The following is a 17999-nucleotide window of genomic DNA, read 5'->3' as shown; positions in this document are numbered from 1 at the left end:
TCCAAAAAGCTGTCTGCATCCAAAATGACTGGCACGGGGTTTGCAACACAAAATATGGGCAGGAGAAAAATAACCTTTGTTTCCCACTGTGAAAGCACATTTCACCTTGAGGAGATTTCTGCAGAGAAATGTTGGCATATTCTATGTCATATTCCTCTCCCCAGTGCACTGCACCCTGCTGGGTCAGTGGCCAAGGCTGGCAGCTCCTAAGTCCATTTTGAAAGGGACTTTAACTCCTGATTATTTCATTTTCCAATAGAAGTACAGGACACAGAGCACAGGTAGCACATGGTGTGAGGGCAGCTAGATGGCACCCATTACAAAAGGCATTCTCAGGATGACTGCTGTTGGAAGACACTGGCAGGAATCCCTGTCCTGAGGCACCACAAAGAGAATCAAAAAGAGCTTGGAAGAGCCCTTAAGAAGGGAAGTCAGCTCCTACAGGCTTGCTGATGTCCATATGACTTTTACACTCTACCTGGCACTGGTGGGGTGTCAGAATAGGTACCTTCAAAGGGGTGTTACTTTTGCCAGCAAGGTGAGAGATTAATCTTTCTGAATATAAGGCATTCCCTGCTTTCCCTTTCCCAGCTCTGTGAGGTGCAACAGCAAGCTAAGGAGAGACAAAGCTCCCAAGAGCTGCTTAGTGCTTTGAAGGCTCAGCCACTTCTTTTCTCCCAAAGCTGTTGCGTGATCAAAGGAGGCAGATGGAAGAGAATCAGTCTGCAGTGACATGTAAACGGAACAAAAACCCTGATAAGCCCCTGCCATCTCCCTGTGATTTCTGTGAGGTACATGCTGAGCAGAAAGCTGTACAGTAGCAAAGCCAGCCACTTTGCATGAGAGACCAGCACACTCGCTTGCCAGTTGGAAGCAGCTGCCTCTTCTTGCAAGCAAGTCACAGAGCAGCACAATTACATTTGCCCAGGCAAAGATTATTTAACAGGAAAATCACAAGGGGAAGAAACATGAGTAGACAGAAAAATATACACATGAGAATTTTTCTATTGATATTAAAACTAAGTCTAGAAAGACTGAAATCAAGCCCTCAGGTATGAAAAACCCAAGTCCATCAGACTTTGCATGTCTTTAATCCCGAGATTACAACTTGGGCATTACAACTGCTCTCAGAAGAGCCTTTACTACTGCACCTAACTCATCCAACTCATTCTTAGTACAGAGAATTTCAACATTCCCTACCCATATCTGTACATGGTCGGAGGAGATCCAACCATCTGTGAGTGGTCAAGCAGGAGTGTCCCAAGGGTAAGCACATGAGCAGGATTTTGACCCTTCCGGTCCAAAAACTGAAGGTAGAATGAACTAAGGAAAGAAGAGGTGATGAAAGATTAAAGACTTCAGTACAGAAACTCTAAGAGGGAGGGGAAATGAAGGAAAAGCAAAGAGCACTGAAGAATATTTACAATTAAATTTAAATAATATTATGTTCTATTTCCTTCCTGTCATTAGCTGCCAGCAAGATGACTTTTTTCCTTAGCTTTCACATGAATGTACTCCTCCCCAATGCCATGCAGATAAGGTATTACAACAGTAGCAAGACCACAGACAACAACCACGACTGCACCCATCTTCTATTAAAATAGGCACCTAACAGACTTTGCATTCATCAACAGACTTCCCATTCTGATGAAGGGAAAAAAATGGTCCTGAAAGGGCTGAAGCAGGGGACAGGAAAGGAAAGACAGCTATTCACTTTGTGACCTACAGCAAACATTTATTTTGATGTGGCATTGCCTGCATTCATTTGGAAGGAAAGCCTCCACCATGGCTAAGGAGCAGGGAGGGATGTCCTTGCACAGCCTAGGGCTCTGTCTCACTTCACAAAGCCTCAAGCTGTGCAAAGAGAAGAGTGTCCCCCTCCAGACTCTGTGGTGATCTCTATAAGGGCAGGAATACTTCTACATCTGGGTGACATAAATATTGGGCACAGTGAGCACCCACCTCACTATTACAATTAGATATATCCAGTTATGATATGTAATTAATCATTACACTGTTATTCAAGAGTTAGCATTGCAGCTCCCCATCTTGAAAAGAGCAATGCCTGTGGAAGACTTTCTGTAGAATTCCCCATTCCCAGGGGGCAGCTTAACTTTGCTTTTCTAATTTTGTCATCTTTCATTTTTTATGGGAATGTCACACAGTAGAAGCAGCCCTAGAAAAGTGGGACTGCTTATTAAAGCCTAATTAGCCAAGTAGAAATCACTCGTCTGCTGCATCAGACTCAAGAGCTTCTTGAGAGCTTCTTCTCCATACCTACAAACATAATTAATTTGTACAATTCCTAGACAGGATTTGGATTCTGTAGGAACAGAGATTACCTTCTACCTCTTCTTGACCACAGGTTGAGGAAAAGAGTGGAGATTGAAGGTCACTAAGGAAGCTGGAATCAGAAGGCCATTTTTCTCATTAAAATGAAGTGCAGCACTAAGAAATGAATTGCATGTGGTTCATGTGCTGGTAGTTAGGTAATTACAGCACCACTTTGACATTGGATTGCCACAGTGCACACTTCACTGAGTGCTGGGTTGCACATCAAGCAGCCTCCCAGACAGGGACTAATTGAAGAGCCAGGTGTGGCACTTCACCAGCAAGAAGAGGCTGGCAAGAGATGAGGCAATTACACATCTAGTATTATATTGCTCAAAGAAATAGTGCTTTGTTTCTTGCATTTCAAAATGCTACAGCTTCTATATACTCTGCATATGAATCCTGAGGCTGTTAAAATATTGGTGAACTCCAAAATAGCATTCCCAAATCAGGGTTCTGATTCTAGTGGATGAGGGTGGCAAAATAGAAACAAATTTTTGAAGAACACAGGGGTTTTGCTTTTTTGGGGCATTCACCTACCTTTGTGTGCCTGTCAAGAGAATTACTGACTCCTTAGATTCCCCAAGTCTCTGACACATAGGAGATCTAAGAGCATAAGCTGACTGTTTTAATAGTGCTTAGCATCAAATTATTTCCTGAAATATAGATGTGTTGATATTGAAACAAATGTTTTTGTTGCAAGGCATCCCCTTGCTCAGACTTTAGAAGTCATGATGTGCTACATCAGAATGAGGGGATTTTTAAATGATCTGCCTGTCTTCTCCACTCTGTGGGTAACTAGATACATGTGTACTGCATAGGTAGGATTGGGTTTTTTTGTCTTTTGGGGTTTTGGGGGGTTGTTTTTTTTAATCAGTCAGAGAAACAAGAAACTGCAGCTGAGACTGGAATGTGGCACCTTATAAATAAGGCAGGAGACAAGATGCACTCTGATGGCTGAGTACAGTAAGGTTATTCAGCTCTAAGCCTGCCTAATCACTGAAGTCAAATGTAATGAATTTACTGGTGTGATCAAGGCCCGAGGGAGAGAATTTTCCCCTTTTGCACAAATGGCACCGTACGTGGGCCAGGAAATTCCTTGGCCAAGGCAGGGGGTGTTGCTGCAGGGCACATGCACAGGGGGTGAGAGAACAGCTCTCTCTGTGGGCACCACCACGGGCAGCAGAGCTGGAAACAGCCGGGGAGGGGAACACCCCCGAGCTCAGGTACCTGCAGGGCATCTCCAGAGAAGTCCAGTGCCATGGCAGAACCTGAAGTAAAAACAGCCATGGTCACCTGGAGTAACTTACAGCACATTACTGAGCTGCAGCCCACAGGTGTTGGCAGGCAGATCATGGAATTTAAGGCTGTAGCAATCCATTGCTAAGAAAAATAATTATTAAGAAAGCAAAACGAGAAGATGGCTACCACAGTGAGCACTCTAATACTCTGTCTTATGCACCCAGAGAGACACAGGAATACAAGCTGTTTCCAGGACTGCTGAAATGTCTGAAGATACTCACATTTGATGCTTTAGACTAAGTAGGAAGCTAATAACCCAGAGTCACTTTGGCTCAGATTTACTGAGGAAAATAATGAGAGGAAACAATATCTTATGAATGGGAAAGAATAGGCAAAATGGAGGTCAAAACATTACTTTAGCCAGCTTAAGAACAAGTATTTTAAAATACTTTTCTGTAGATGTTACTTTGGTGCAAAAGAAGCAAAAGGTGGAAGAAGGAAAATGACGCACATCAAATGGATCAGCACAAGGAACTGCTTTTTTCTTGTAGTACCTAGAGTGCAGGGACAGAATTTCTTTGGGGTTTTTTCAAGGCATTTGAATTTCCAGCATGCTCAAAGATTTCTTGAGTACCAGTAAACTCCCAGAAAACTGGAGGCTACCGATGTGTCCCCATTTCATACCCCAGAGACAGATCATGTCAACATGTCCTGGAAGGGTCAACACATAAGTGTGTCCCACAGAAGTCATCTGGGATGGGGCTGAAAGGAAAATAGCCACCTTCTAGATGAATTTGTGTTAGAAACTTTCACCACCATTTGTTTCACTGCCACAGCAAAGACAAAGGCAAAAATGAGCCAAAGAAGCCATGAAATATTACTGAAACAAACCTCCCACAGATACACCGCCAGAAAATCTGTGTGCCCCATCTATTCTTACACAACAGTACCAGCCCAATAAATACATCTGGGAAGATCAGTGGCAACAAAACATCAATTTTGTACTATTTTCTTTGTCTATGGTTCTTCTGTATGACAGTCCTCATGTAGCCGGGGACATCTCATGTAGACTGAATCCAGGCTACAGCACCATGAGTTGAGACTGAGCAATTCTACTGCTGCTGGGGAAAAGCAAGAGTGACAGGTCTCAGTAAAAACACCTACAGACATCCTAAAGTGCTAAAACACAGATAAGCAAGCCACCATATGAAATTATGAAAGAGCCCCTGGAGCCTGACACCTGTTTTGTAAGAGGCAAAATTTGCCTTGAGTCCCTGTTTTACATAAGCAAAAACTCAGCCTTACATCTTACAGTATTGAGGAATGTCCAGAGAAGTTGTGAGGATCCATCCCTGGAAGTGTTCAAGGTCAGCTTAGATGGAACAGCCTGGTCTTGTGCAAGGTGTCCCTGTCCATTGCCATTCTATGCTACAGTAAGTGAAAAATGGATCATGCCTTGATCATCATCATGCCTTGAATAATACATAAAAGATACCTCTAGCATTTGAACATGAAATAATAAGAGTAACTGATGCTATTAAATTACAAAATTAAGTTTATTTTATCAACATTATAAATACTTTCTTTCCCTCCATTTAACTCCAAAATGAGATAGTAAAACCAGTACAATGGAACAATTCAGAAGCTCCTCAGTTCTACTGAAAAAGGTTCTCTTTAATAACAAACTAAAATGGAAAATGACATTTTGTCAGTCCAGCAATCTCAGGAGCTGAGCATCCCTAGGGACTTTGTCATTCAAATGGCACAATTTCAAGTGTGTTTGCACATGTATGTGCACCTATATACATGCATACTGATCTTTATAAATATACATATATATAGTAATATACACACATTAACAGGCACAGCCACTGAACAGATGCTTTCAATAAATTGAAGTGCTTTACACATCATCTTAGTGGACTCCCAGCTGCACACTGGAATTTGGGCCCTGCCCAGTGCAGGCACAGTTGTGCTGTACTAATCCAGACCCCCAAGTGCTCCACAGATTCAATACATATGTGTCACCTTTAACTGCTGCAGAGTTTGCCTGCTTCTGGTAATCCCATCACACTTGAAAGGGGTAAGGAATAGTCCTGCAGCAGCCTGGTCCCAAACTGCCCTCAGTGGACCAAATTCTGATATTCCTTGCCACGCATGAGCCTTTGTAGAAAGCAAAGGATGTGCTCTGTTACCTACAGACACAGAACACCACCAGTATCTAGTGCAGTGTGCAGTGCTTTGGGACACCTTGGACGTTAAAGGCACTACATCCAGCCAGATCCTGTCCCACCTCCAGTGCTGGGGGCTATTTTTATCTACAGTAGCTGTCTCCTACTGAGCACACAGCACAGGCAGCTTTCCAGAGACACAACAGGCTCACTCTGATCATATCACTGTACTCCAGCTTTCAGTGAAAAAGGCAAGCCACGCTCTCTCGTGTGCTCTGAGTTCTTCTGAGCAGTCCAAATGGCACAAAATTGCTCGGGAAATCTGCCCATCCTCACAAGCTGCTCCAGAGCCAGCCACAGCTGCAGGCTGGGCACCAGGGGTGAGCTGACAAGGGGAGGACAATTGGGGACAGAGTGATCAGAACCAGCTCCCTTATCATAATCCACATCTGGCCTCTCTCTGGAGGCTACCTGTGACTAAAGCAAGCCTCTACTGCCCCTCCTGCTTCATGGGTACTAAAGGATCAGGGACCTGTCACAGGCTCAGTGACAATACTCAGCCTGACCCCAGCACAAGACAGAGCCAAGCTTCTGTGTCATTGAAACTCCCTCCATTTCTCACATCAGTAAAGCTAACCAAAAGATTAAAGTGATGGTAACATAATCCTTATTTTCATAAATATATAGAAATATCACAGTAGTGTCTTTTCTCACAACTGGAAAATGATGCAAGGCCTACCATGAAACCACAGCGTGAGGATCTTTCCTTGTGGAAATATCACATACACCAAAACTATATTCTGATTTTTTTTATTTTAATGGTTGCCAAATTCTCTTCTAGTATATACACATACTTATTTTCTCCACAAGTCCCTTGATAATTATCAAGGGAAGTAATTTGTCTTCCATATTTTATTTTTTAAATGAGAAAAGTAAAGACAGAAAATAAGACAAAATACATTTCATGTCGCCATTGATCTATAGATTACAAATATATATAGTTTCCTTCCAGAGGAAGAAATACTAAAGAAATATATTGCCCATATCAAATAAACTTCTGAAAAGAGGAAAAAAAATTAAAATATCATGTTCAGCTCCCCCCTCCCTACCACAACAATCACTTGTGGTTAAAAAAAAAAACAACATTCATTTGATTTTCTCCACTTCTACCAAAGAAGAAAAACTTATCTGGATAATGACCTGAGTTATTTTCATGGTTTCCAAATGTATGTAACCCGGATGATCACCATCTATCAGAGAGCTACCCCTAGCAAGGGATGTGAAAATAAACACTGGTGGATCTTTCAAGTCAAACAACAAAGCAAAGTTCAAAAATGTATTGCAAGAGTTAGGCCAAAAGTCAGCTATAAGCATCTTCATGGGCACTGGTCTGACAAAGTAGAAGTGGAAGCTCTGCTATCTTGTCAGCTGAGATACCTGTAGCAATTGGAAACACAAAGGTGAAACATTTTGCCTGTGTATTTGTTTGCTTTCTCTTCTTTTATGGTTATAAGACAGAGAACAGATGAATACAGAAGACACAACTGGCCTTTACAGCAGATAAGCTTTACATTTCAAACTTATTGTGGGTAACAAGGCAAAGATCTGCTGCTTGTCCTTCTTCAGGGACAGCTTTGTTCCCTTGGAAAGTCAGATAGTTCACAGATTGTGCCAAAGAAGGTTTTCCCATTCCCAGTGTGGCCAGGCCAGTGCCCTTTGTCTGCTGGCAGCAGCGAGCCCAGGCTGGCTGCTGATGTTCCACGTCTCCTTTCTCCCTCTGGCTGTGCTGCAATGGGGACTGGGTCTGTCAGTCAGTCCATCAGAGCTCCCTCAGTCTGGCACAAATCTCTCCCCAGTGTAAAACCCTTCTTTTCAGAAGTAAAGAACAGCTATCAACTTCTAGGCAGGCCTGAAACCTGAGAATTGGGTCAGCCATTACATGCACAAAAGTGATGTGAGAAACCTTCCTGGTGACTTTCTGCTCTGCCATTCAGCATGGCACATCCCATATAACTCCTTTCCATACAAATGCCTGTCTCACAAGGATACAATAACTGTGTGCCCAGCCACCATGAGGCTGGGTTTCGTCACTGCTGTAAATCCAACCTTGTAAATCCAACCATGTCCCACACCCTGAGAAACAAGGCAGTAAAAGCAGCATCCTCTCCAAAAGCAAGGAAACTCCGTGGTGGCTGAGTACTGACAACACATCTTCTGAGAGGATGGCAAGGGAGGGAATGTAGCTGATAAAAACCACTGGATATTTCTTAAGGGCATCCAGAGCTCCTCAAATATTTTGCTACTGCCTGACCATTTATGAAGACAACACAGAGATAACAGGTAATATTTAACTGATGAGAAGTGACCGTAACAGGGGAATAAAAGCAATGCAGGAAACTGTAAGGATGGAGGAGAGCCTAGTTGTGTGGCTTAATGTACTAAATGTTAGTTTGGATTTTTTTTCCCCCACACCCTCTTTACTCTTTCCTTTTTTTTTTTTTTTTTAATAAATTGTACAGATGAACATGGGAGAAGTTCATGCTACTTGCTGGAAGCAATAAAGGTAAATTTTTGTGGCCTATGGATTCCACAGACCTTTGAGCGTCCCACCTCATCCATCATGGGCTAACTTATGAACATAACCGTTCCGCAGCAAGACTCAGTAGCCCTTAGAAACTGGTGGCATGTCCTCAGGTATTTTTCCTCGAGAGTGAGAGACACGTGGATTCCATCAGTTTCTTCCTCACACGATGCCTGAGTGCCTCAGGTGCAGTCTTGAGATTTCCAGGGATCCTCTTGGATATTCTCAGACATCAGACTGCTGTCTCTAGGTCCTCGTGGGAAACCATTTGATAGTTCTGTCGACTCTCCAGGTAGGAGGCCAGATCCGGATCGCCAGCCTGCTGAGCCCTGTCCCGGGGGGTCTTACCCTGTGATAAGAAACATGAAGAGAAAGTCTTGTGCTAACACGTTTAGAACAACAGATGATTTCTAGGCAGAAGACAATTAACAAGTCAGAAGCCACTTGTCTGGGTTTCATCTGTTTCAGAAAGCTTTTTGCAACATACAATTCTGTCATCTGAACAAGAGATCATAGAATCACAGATGATCTCTCTTCCCATTATAGGCTGCCTCATAGAGCCCAAGCAGGTAGGAATTGGTTTTGATTGCCTGGCTGCAGGAAAGGTGCTTCTGACTCTGGTACTCCAGAGAACCACTCACCCTCAGCTGCTGACCACAGGGTGCAGGTGCTCAGAAACTCCAGAGAAGCAGCTTCTGGACCATGTTCCTAAGCAATCAGATTGTTGTAATGACAGGATATTCCTTGGATTTAATTTTTCCCAGACTTCTTTCTCAGTCCAGCTTACACTAAGTGAGTGCTGTGGTTACAGTCACATCAGGGAGCATAGGGGCAAGCCAAGGCAAAAGAAAATAGTTAGCCATCCTCACAAAACAAGTCAGCCACAATAATCAAGCCTCACAAATGCTGTGCAATCAGAAATCAAAGCTCCTGCAGGTGGTCCTTGCCCACAGGCCTCTCGTTTGACCACACAGGAGGAAGATACTGCTGTGCCATGGAGATGTCTCATTCACACCCAATGCACTGAATAGTTTGAGGCCAGGCTCTCTCTGTGGTGACAGTGACCCATGTTGGAAACTGAACTGAAGTCTCTTGCACTTGTTTAAATCAATACAGTTTTCTCTATAAAAACAGCTTGCTCAAAAGGAGCTGCCCTTGGCACACACAGGGAAGCCTCAGCCATGCAAGCAGCAGGGAGGGATGCTGATGGGCCTCGCTCGGCTGCAGGGGTTTGGAGGTGGTGGATGGAGCTGCGTTACCTTGGAGTCTGTCTTTCTCAGAGAGGCTCCTGCATCCACCAGGAGCTGGCAGACGGCACGGTGGCGCTGGCAGGCTGCCTTATGTAATGCTGTCTCACCCCTAGACCAAAGTACAGAAACCAGCAGTGAGACACGTCACACCAATGTACATTTACGAAGCATGAGGTGCAGAGGATAGACACAGAAGGAGGCTGCATCTCTGCGAGGTTCCCTCTTGCTGGCAGAGGTAGACTTGTGCACTCTCTCCCTTAGCATCTACATCCTTTGACTCAGTAGGGAAGCCTGCAATGCACAAATAGCAGACGAAGAACTTCTGAGGGATGGGAAAGAAACATGCACAAATTTTATTCAGAGGACTGAATGTCAAATTCCAATCCAACCACCAGTTCTGTTAACTGCTGCAAAGGCAAGCTAGCAACCTTCCTATTTCGCAGCAGGTGAAACAGCAGCACGGTTTGTTTCTTCCTGCAATTTCTTTCCTCAGCCTCATTCTTGGAGTCATCCTAGAAAAACCTAGCCATCAGAGCTATGACTGGTGCCCTTGCTGCCCTGGTTCTGATACCCTGCTCTCTTGGACGTATGACAGCAAGAATTCTCATGTGTTTTCCACCACTGGCCTGCTAAGGTACTGGGGAAGATTAAATACAGGCTTTTCAGAAGAGAAGACTGTGTAGTGGGAGCACATTTGTTGCAAAGCTTCTCACTCAGACTGGAGCTAAGTCTAAAAAGGTTCTGAAACTGACTTACTCTTTACAGAGAATAAAGAAATCTGTCTAGATTTTCCTAGGAAGAAGAGGAAAGTGGGTTGAAAAGGGATCTTTAATACCAGCATCCAAAAAGTAGGGTTGGATAATTACATTACATAACCTGTGAAATAACAAATGATGAGAAATACATGTAGCAGGACAAATCTTGCACCAACCTACACAGAGTGCATAAAGCAGTCTCAGCCCCCATCCATGACAGAGGAAGTTGAACTATTAAGAGGCAACCTTGTAATAAATACGCCCTTCCTGCATGAGAACTAGAATCAGAATAGCATACTATCCTCTTTCCCCCTGAGGACCAAAAGACAAATTCATACTTCCAGTTACAGCCTGAACCTTTCCTTTCCAAGATTTAGAGGCAGAGGAACCTCTGTAAAGGGAAGCCCTCCTAGCTATTCTCACTGCCGCATTATGTGGCTGTGCTGCACTCCTGGATGAAAAGAGCTGGGCAATCCATCCAGCCCCCATCTCCTCTGGCCTTCACTCATGCACCTTGTGCCAAAGGTGTTCTCTGTTAGCAGAGGAGGGCACTGTGGGATGAGGAAAGGTAGGCTTGATCCCTATGAGAAAGACTACTTTTGTTTCACAAGTAATTATGCATATTTTGCAGGATTATTCATACTTCCCTTACATACTTTTGTGAAACTTTGATTGTACAAGGTGTAAAAAAATTTGGAACTGGAAAGGAAAGCAATTTGTTTGGGTTGGGTTTTTTTATATACGAACAGAGCTGATTGATGTTTTAACTACTTGATGGAAACCTTCAGCTGCACAAGTCCTAGCCACTTGAGAGAGCTAAGGCAGAGCATCCTGGATGAATCAAGAAAGGATTGAAAAAATGTGTAGGGCAAGAAAAGTAATTTCCTGACTTTTGGAATTTACTCTTCGGGTTGGTCCCTTAGTAGCTGGAGGCTAGAAACATCAAAACACAAGGCAGGATTTCCATTCCTCTAGAAAGATTAAGGAAGCATGGGAAGCAATAGGGAGAAAATCCTCTGTGAATTCAAGAAATTTGTGTTTTAGGCAAGAAAGCCACATATGAGGTGATTGATGTGTGTTTTTTAGGAGGCCCTCTGTTTGTTTGTTTTTGAAGAGCCATTTTACAAGCTTTTTCCTATTTGACAGTTTGCACTTGAAAACCATGAGGAGTCTGCTAGTTTAACACACATAATGTGAAGAACAGAGTAGGTTGTACTTACGTTTCACTGTCTGTCATGTCCAGTAATTCAGATGGACCTGCAAAAGATAGTCAGGTATGTCATATAGCATTTGTCTGAGTGACTAAAAAATATGTCTACCAGGAGAAGATTCCCAGTAAAAATATATAAAAGAAGCCATGTGAAAGCTCAACCTGCACAAATATATCAAACTTAAATGTAATATTTGCTTGTGTGAGCCTTTGCACTAATAAAATTCTGAATGCACAGTCACTGCTGGAGTGTCAGCAACAGGAAGTAGCAGCCTCTAGATTATCCTGGGAATGAATATTCATGGAGTTTATTTTCTCACTCATCACCTTGCTCAATTAAGTGGTTCACATAAGTACAGTACATTGAAAATGCTGATATACTGGAAACCCTGATATATTGCAAGCTAAAATCTATTGTTGCTATTAGAGGGAAAATGTCATTAGGAAGTTGAAATTAGCCAAATTTCATCCTGAATGACATCGCTGTGCTGCTCCATTTAATAGCGTTATACAAAATGTAGATCAGGAAGGAATATTCCCAGCGGTCTTTATATTGATATGCAAATCCTGTACTCAACTGGTTAGCAATGATCAGGAAAGTAAGATTAAGAAAAACAAAAAATATTTTTGTTAAGTGGGAAAAATATAATACATTTATGTTAATGTCTTTTTGTCCTTGATGTTCACAACAGGCAGATATTTATAGCAGCAAATTCCATTGCTGAATTACAGTGATAGGATCTAGATATCATTTGAAAAAAACTTTTCCTTTGCAGTCTGTCATATTATTCTTCTCTCCACTGCTCTGGACTGTAGTGTTAGATGGTATAGGCCAGTTAGCAAGGGGAACAGGGAAACTTTACAAGACTTTTCCTTCCTGCACAAGAATATTTCTCTCCAGCACCACTGTGACTTTGAAATTCAAGAGTCCTCAAGAGCTTACAGCAAATCTCACCTGAAACTGAGGAATTTCACACTACTTACTTACAAAGGCCTACACACAACCTCTCTACAATGCTTTCACTCTGAGTGTGTGTCAAAACGGATCAGAGCAGCCTGTCTTTACCTCACTGCTTTTACAATGAGCTCATGGAGTATCACTGGGGCTCCTGGAGCAGCAGGCAGCTCCTTCATCTTCTGTCATCAGGAGAAAGGGTGGTGCTTAGTCTTCAGTGCACAGGGCATTGTGTACCACTGCATACATCTCCAAACTCAGTAGCCACTGCCAATTATTTAATGCACCCCGACTCTACACATTGTCATCTCCACACTTGGCTGTCGTGTGTTCACTCCTGCCTATCAAAAAGAAGAATCAGCCACTACCCCTGAGCTCCCGGGATAATGAAGAAGGAAAAAAGGGGATAAGCAGAGCCTCTTGATGAGAGGAAAAAAAGATAATGCCTGAGAAACTAAAAAGACAATTAAAGAAATACATACGAAGAAAAGGAGTCCTTTACATTTCCTAGGAGAAAATTGTATTCTCTCAAAAATAAAGATAATTCCCCATAGCTTCCTACAAGTCAACTTCCCAGTGGCAGGTAAGCAGGAGTGGCTTGCAGTGTGTTGGAGAAAACACTGCCACCTGTTATTTCTGCTCACAGTTGGAGCAAGGAAGGTTTTATTGCCAAGGTGGAACAGGGTGACAGATCTGGCTTCATGGGACATAAAGGTACTTGCCCAGGTAAGCAGAAGAAGCTGTTCAAAGGTAAGTAAAGGTAGTAAAACAGAGAGTCGTTAGAAGAATATGACCTGAGAGGGAGAAGAAAGCTGGGGCAGAGTGGGTTTGGAGGGAAGCCAAGGGTAGAGGAAAACTGGTGTGAAGCAGGAAGAAATAGCGGGGCTAGGACAGATGAGCTCAGAGCTGAGGACTGTGAGAGCAGTCTGTGAGTACAGACCTGAGGAGATGGCAAGTACACCCTGCCTAAGTGCAAAGGGTGCTCTCCTGGATACTGTCCCAATTTAACCATTTCGTGGGAGAGCCCTGACTCCATCCCAGTCATACATAAGGGCCAGACACTGGGGTTAATAATTAGCTGCACAACGTGGTACCAGGATGCTTTAATTTCATTCTCTTGGGCCTATCTCTGAAGCTGGAATGTCCCAACTCACAGCCTGAGCTGTGCCCTTTACTTCTTTATTTTAGTTTCACTTGTGCTTCTCTTAAACCATCTCACGCCCTTCTCCTAATTCCCTTTCCCCTCTTTTTTGGACCTCATTTTTATATCAGTCTCCCTGGCGCTGCCAACCGACCATTCCAAATCCCCCTCTGCCCAGGGACAAAAGCTGCACAGATGTGGGAAGGGCTGGCACTGGGAAAGCTGACGGCACTGTCATCCTGACCCAGCGGGGAGGCGGCTGTTTCACTCCGGGACAAGAGCACAGAAAGAAAAGGGGACCAAGGCACAGAGAGAAAGAGGACAAAATAACCCAATAGAAATCCGGAAGGGAAATGCATGAGTGAGATTTCTATCAAGGAAAACAGCAGGGGGGGAAATAAAAACAAAAGATGGAAATGTGTGGAGAGGTGGAGGGAGGAAAAAAAAAGAGAGAGAAAGGGGAAAAGAGACTGGGGGGTTGAAGAATGGCAGGATGGGGATGGGGGACGGGGTGGGGGGAGAAATTCGAATGAAAAGAGCTGAAAAGCATGACACACTGAGGGGAAGCCCAGCTGAGATCACTCTCTTTCCTCAACATTGCCCATAGACTGTCTGTGTAGAATTATTAACTTTATTCCTTCTCTCCTTTTGGCCTCTTTCACTCCACCAAAGCCCTTCTCCAGTTCCTCAGAAGGCAAAGCAGCCTGAGCTGGTTATGGGAGGAGGGAAGGCAAGCAGATGCTCAAGAGCAGCTGCTCCTTTGCTGAGCTCGCTATAACAAAAAAAAAACCACTTTAAGTGACCATGTTTCAGAGGCATTTCCAAAATACACAGCACCACACATTCTTGAAAGGCCTCTGAGCCCACAGCACAAGCCCTCTCCAATGGATGTGGTTACAGCTACCCAGAGGAGACCCACAGATATTAACCTCTGCCAGTCCCATGTCCTGTCAGTCCTTCATAGAGCTAGGGAAGAAGGGTGCTTACTCTAAGCAGTAATGTCAGACATTATCAACTTCTCTGGTAGTTTATGTGTCAAAGCCCTGTATGTTTAATAACCTGATTGAGGTTATTATCTGGGGGACGAAACTGGATGTGGATCCTTACCTTCAAAGCAGGAGCATTTTTAAAATACCAGTAAACTGGAAGTTCAGAACTATTTCTAGACTTTCTCCAATTCCACACTCTTTTTTTCTTACCTGATGTGAAAATTAACCATGGTTTTTTCTGTTAGTGTCTTTTAGCTCAGAATTTCCACTGCAATACAGTGGAAGTCAGGTTAGCTAGTCAAGTTATGGGAGCATTCCTTCCTACATTTCTGTCAGCCATATTACCCTGGAATTTGGTAAACTTGAAATTAAAATAGACTATGTTATACCTTGTACCTTCTAGAAAAACTAAACCATTTTCTGCTCAGGCCCCTCACAAATAACCACTGCCCTAAAACATTCTGCAAATCCAGACATAGTAACAAGTGTCATACAAACATTCTCATTCAGTGTTGCTTTCTAATGACTATTCAAACTTGGTCCCCAACACACATCTCTGTGTGTCACAGCAAAATTTGCTTTCCCAAAGCTTTCCAAGGGACTTCTGAATCTGGTTAGGATGCAAATCCAGATTCACTGATGGCTCTTAACTCTGGACTTTGCAGTGCTAAGATGAATGAAAGCATCTTTTTTTCTTCTTCTTCTTTTTCTTTTTTTTTTTTTCTTTTTTTATCATGGGATGCTTTCTAGTAAAGCAAGGACATTGAGGTTTGAGGACACAGAAATGTTTATGATGGAATGCCCTACATACTTGTCTGTTGCATCAGAAGATCCCACCACAACCTCCTAAGGCACCTGTAAACACCTTTCCTCTCTTCTGTTTAAAATCAAAATACCACAGATGAACTATAAAATTCTTGCTTGTCTTTTGAATGTCTAGAGAAGATAAGACAAGGACAAGGCAAGTGGAATTATTTATATGATGTTTAAAAATTACAAATTTTTCACAGCTGCCAGATTAAGACTCCAATCCAAGTTTGATACCAATACAGAGGATTTAGGAGGCCCTTTTTTATTTGAGGTTTTTAAGCCTTCCTTGATTCTGCTTGTGTTAAGCAAGTAGATGGTTAACTCTTCTCTAATGTACATGTATTAGGATGTGATGTAGCTGCTGACTACAGCATTAAAAAGCTGTGGTTGTGATACCTACTGAGCTTGGCCCTCAGTTTCTAGCTAAGCATTTCTTACCTCAGCTACCGACAAGTTTTTAAAGCTGACCCTTCTACTAAAAGCGAAAGACTCCTGATTTAGGTGGGCAGTGTTGAACGAGTGACAGATCTGTGTATCTGTGTATGTGCCCTTCCTGCACAGGGGACAGAGACAAACTGTTTTACTGGAGCAGCAGCCAGCACAGCTCTTCCTGCAGCAGCAAGCAGCTGTTGTCCTGACACCTACCACACTGGTGCTTCAGCTGCTGTTCCAGGCTTGTGCTGGGTCACTGTGAATTATCTGGCAGCACTGCACAGCAGTCCCCCTGTGTGACTCATCTCTGCTATTTCTAATTTAAGATAGGTTATTTTCCTCCCCTTAACATCTGAAATCATTCTGATCATGATCACAGAATAACCTTTCATATAAATGTGCCCTGCGTGTTTGCAGAAAACCATCTTCACAAAGGATAGATTTAGCACCACTGTGCTGTTTTCCTTCCTTTGTAATTCTAGTTCTGTGGGTGCCACTCCTGTATTGCATTGGATTCATCCCACTGTTTTTCATACTAGACAGTTAAAGTTCCTGGAACAGTGGGTTTGTCTTCTTTTGTTGCTGTTGTTTTTTAGAGATGTTCTGAAGATTTTTCCCTGTGTGGTTAATAACAGATTTTCTGTGCTGTGTGTTTGAGGGTATTTTGCAGTGGAACTCCTATTATCATTCACTTTCCTCAGCCATGTATGGGAAACAGACAAACTCCAGAGGAAGTGTGACTGGGCAGAGGTAATTGCCAGAACAGAAGTAAGACTCATTTTAATGAAATTTTTATGGGTGGATATCGGCAGAAACAAGAGGCTCCACACAGGGAAACCTTTAGATATTAGTAACATTGAATCAGGTCATATACAGTAATTAATGCTGAGAAGATGCCAAATGCCAGAGATTGCAAAGAAAAACAAGGACATTATGATGATGATGATTCAGCAAGAGAGCTCATTTGTGGCTGAGAAGTGCCCAGAGTAGAAATGAGTTTCATTAATTGCTTGGTGGGAGAAGAGAGGAGGCCTCTATTAGATTGTGCATTGTCCCATGCACTCCCTGATCCCCAGAGAATGTTAAACAAACAATGCATTTGGAGAAGCCCAGAGGACATATGTCTGGAAAGCTGCAAAAGCTTCCTGCCATCCTTGGGGATAAAGAAGGGAGAGGGGAGCTGAGCTGACATTTGCACAACCTTCTGATTTGTCTTTGTCTAACAGTCCGTAATCCCTCACATTTCTCTATTCACTTCAAAAATTCCCATGGATTCCCTGCTTACATTCTTATCAGTTTAAATTATCTCACTTTAAACCTTCACCAAAAGAGCAGTAACTGGGTCAGACTGTAACTAAGTTAAAGTATATGTGTCTAATAAAAATCCTGGAGAAGCATCTATGACAATGAATTGGCACAGGTCATGTGCAGTGTGAAAAGAGACCAGGGGCAGTAAGAAAAGAAAGCAAAATTATGCCTGTCTACTGAATTCAGTGGCACATATGTGCACTGTGACTAATGTGATAATCCAGAGCAGTTAAATAGGAGGTTGAGTTGGCACTGGTAAGGTTTGCTAGAACTGATGGGAAAAGCAGCAATTACTTGGATAAAAGGCCAACTGCACTGACCTACCCATGTGGAGGTATCTGTACTGGAGAAGTAACAGGACAATTCAGTCAGATTTTGTGGCATGGTTCAGTTGCCCACACACAGGTATTTTGAGCCATTTGATATACCTATGGGCAAGCTTTGGGATGCATGTGGAATGTTTGGTTGGGCTTTGGCTGTCAGTGCAGGTTAGGCCTTCTCTGGGCTTTGTATGTTATCTTATAGACCCAAGCAAATGTCCTGGACATCCAAGGGCCAGTGACATTAGATATTTATGTTTATCTAAATTAATAAAGTGCACAGGTTACTGTTGCCTGAATCACTTTCTGGGCTCCAGTGGCTACCTCAATGAAGATGTCCTTTGAGTTAGTCATGCCAGAAGCCTGCTGCTGTGAAGGATGCCCTCCTCACTTCCATCTGCCACCAGAAGAGCCTCTGTCACACCAGAGCAAATGAACTAAGTCACAGATTGCTGCTGACAGTACAGGAACTTGGACCTATAGAATACCTGACACCTATATGTT

General features: G+C 43.0%; 1 protein-coding gene across 3 annotated transcripts in view; it reads right to left on the bottom strand.

Moving 5' to 3' along the window:
- Window positions 1-5166: 5166 nt before the first annotated feature.
- Window positions 5167-17999, bottom strand: part of DGKI (diacylglycerol kinase iota) — a 199742-nt gene continuing 186909 nt past the window's right edge. For all 3 annotated transcript variants that reach the window (XM_063395596.1, XM_063395597.1, XM_063395595.1), the window contains 3 exons: window positions 11551-11587; window positions 9585-9684; window positions 5167-8674 (listed from right to left, as the gene is read on the bottom strand). In XM_063395596.1, the coding sequence (XP_063251666.1) occupies window positions 8558-8674; window positions 9585-9684; window positions 11551-11587 (254 nt within the window). In that variant the 3' untranslated portion in view covers window positions 5167-8557. The remainder of the gene's footprint in view (window positions 8675-9584; window positions 9685-11550; window positions 11588-17999) is intronic.

This window comes from Prinia subflava, chromosome 4 (assembly GCF_021018805.1).
Source record: "Prinia subflava isolate CZ2003 ecotype Zambia chromosome 4, Cam_Psub_1.2, whole genome shotgun sequence".
NCBI classification, from domain to species: Eukaryota; Metazoa; Chordata; class Aves; order Passeriformes; family Cisticolidae; genus Prinia; species Prinia subflava.
This window is presented reverse-complemented; position numbering and strand designations above follow the sequence as displayed.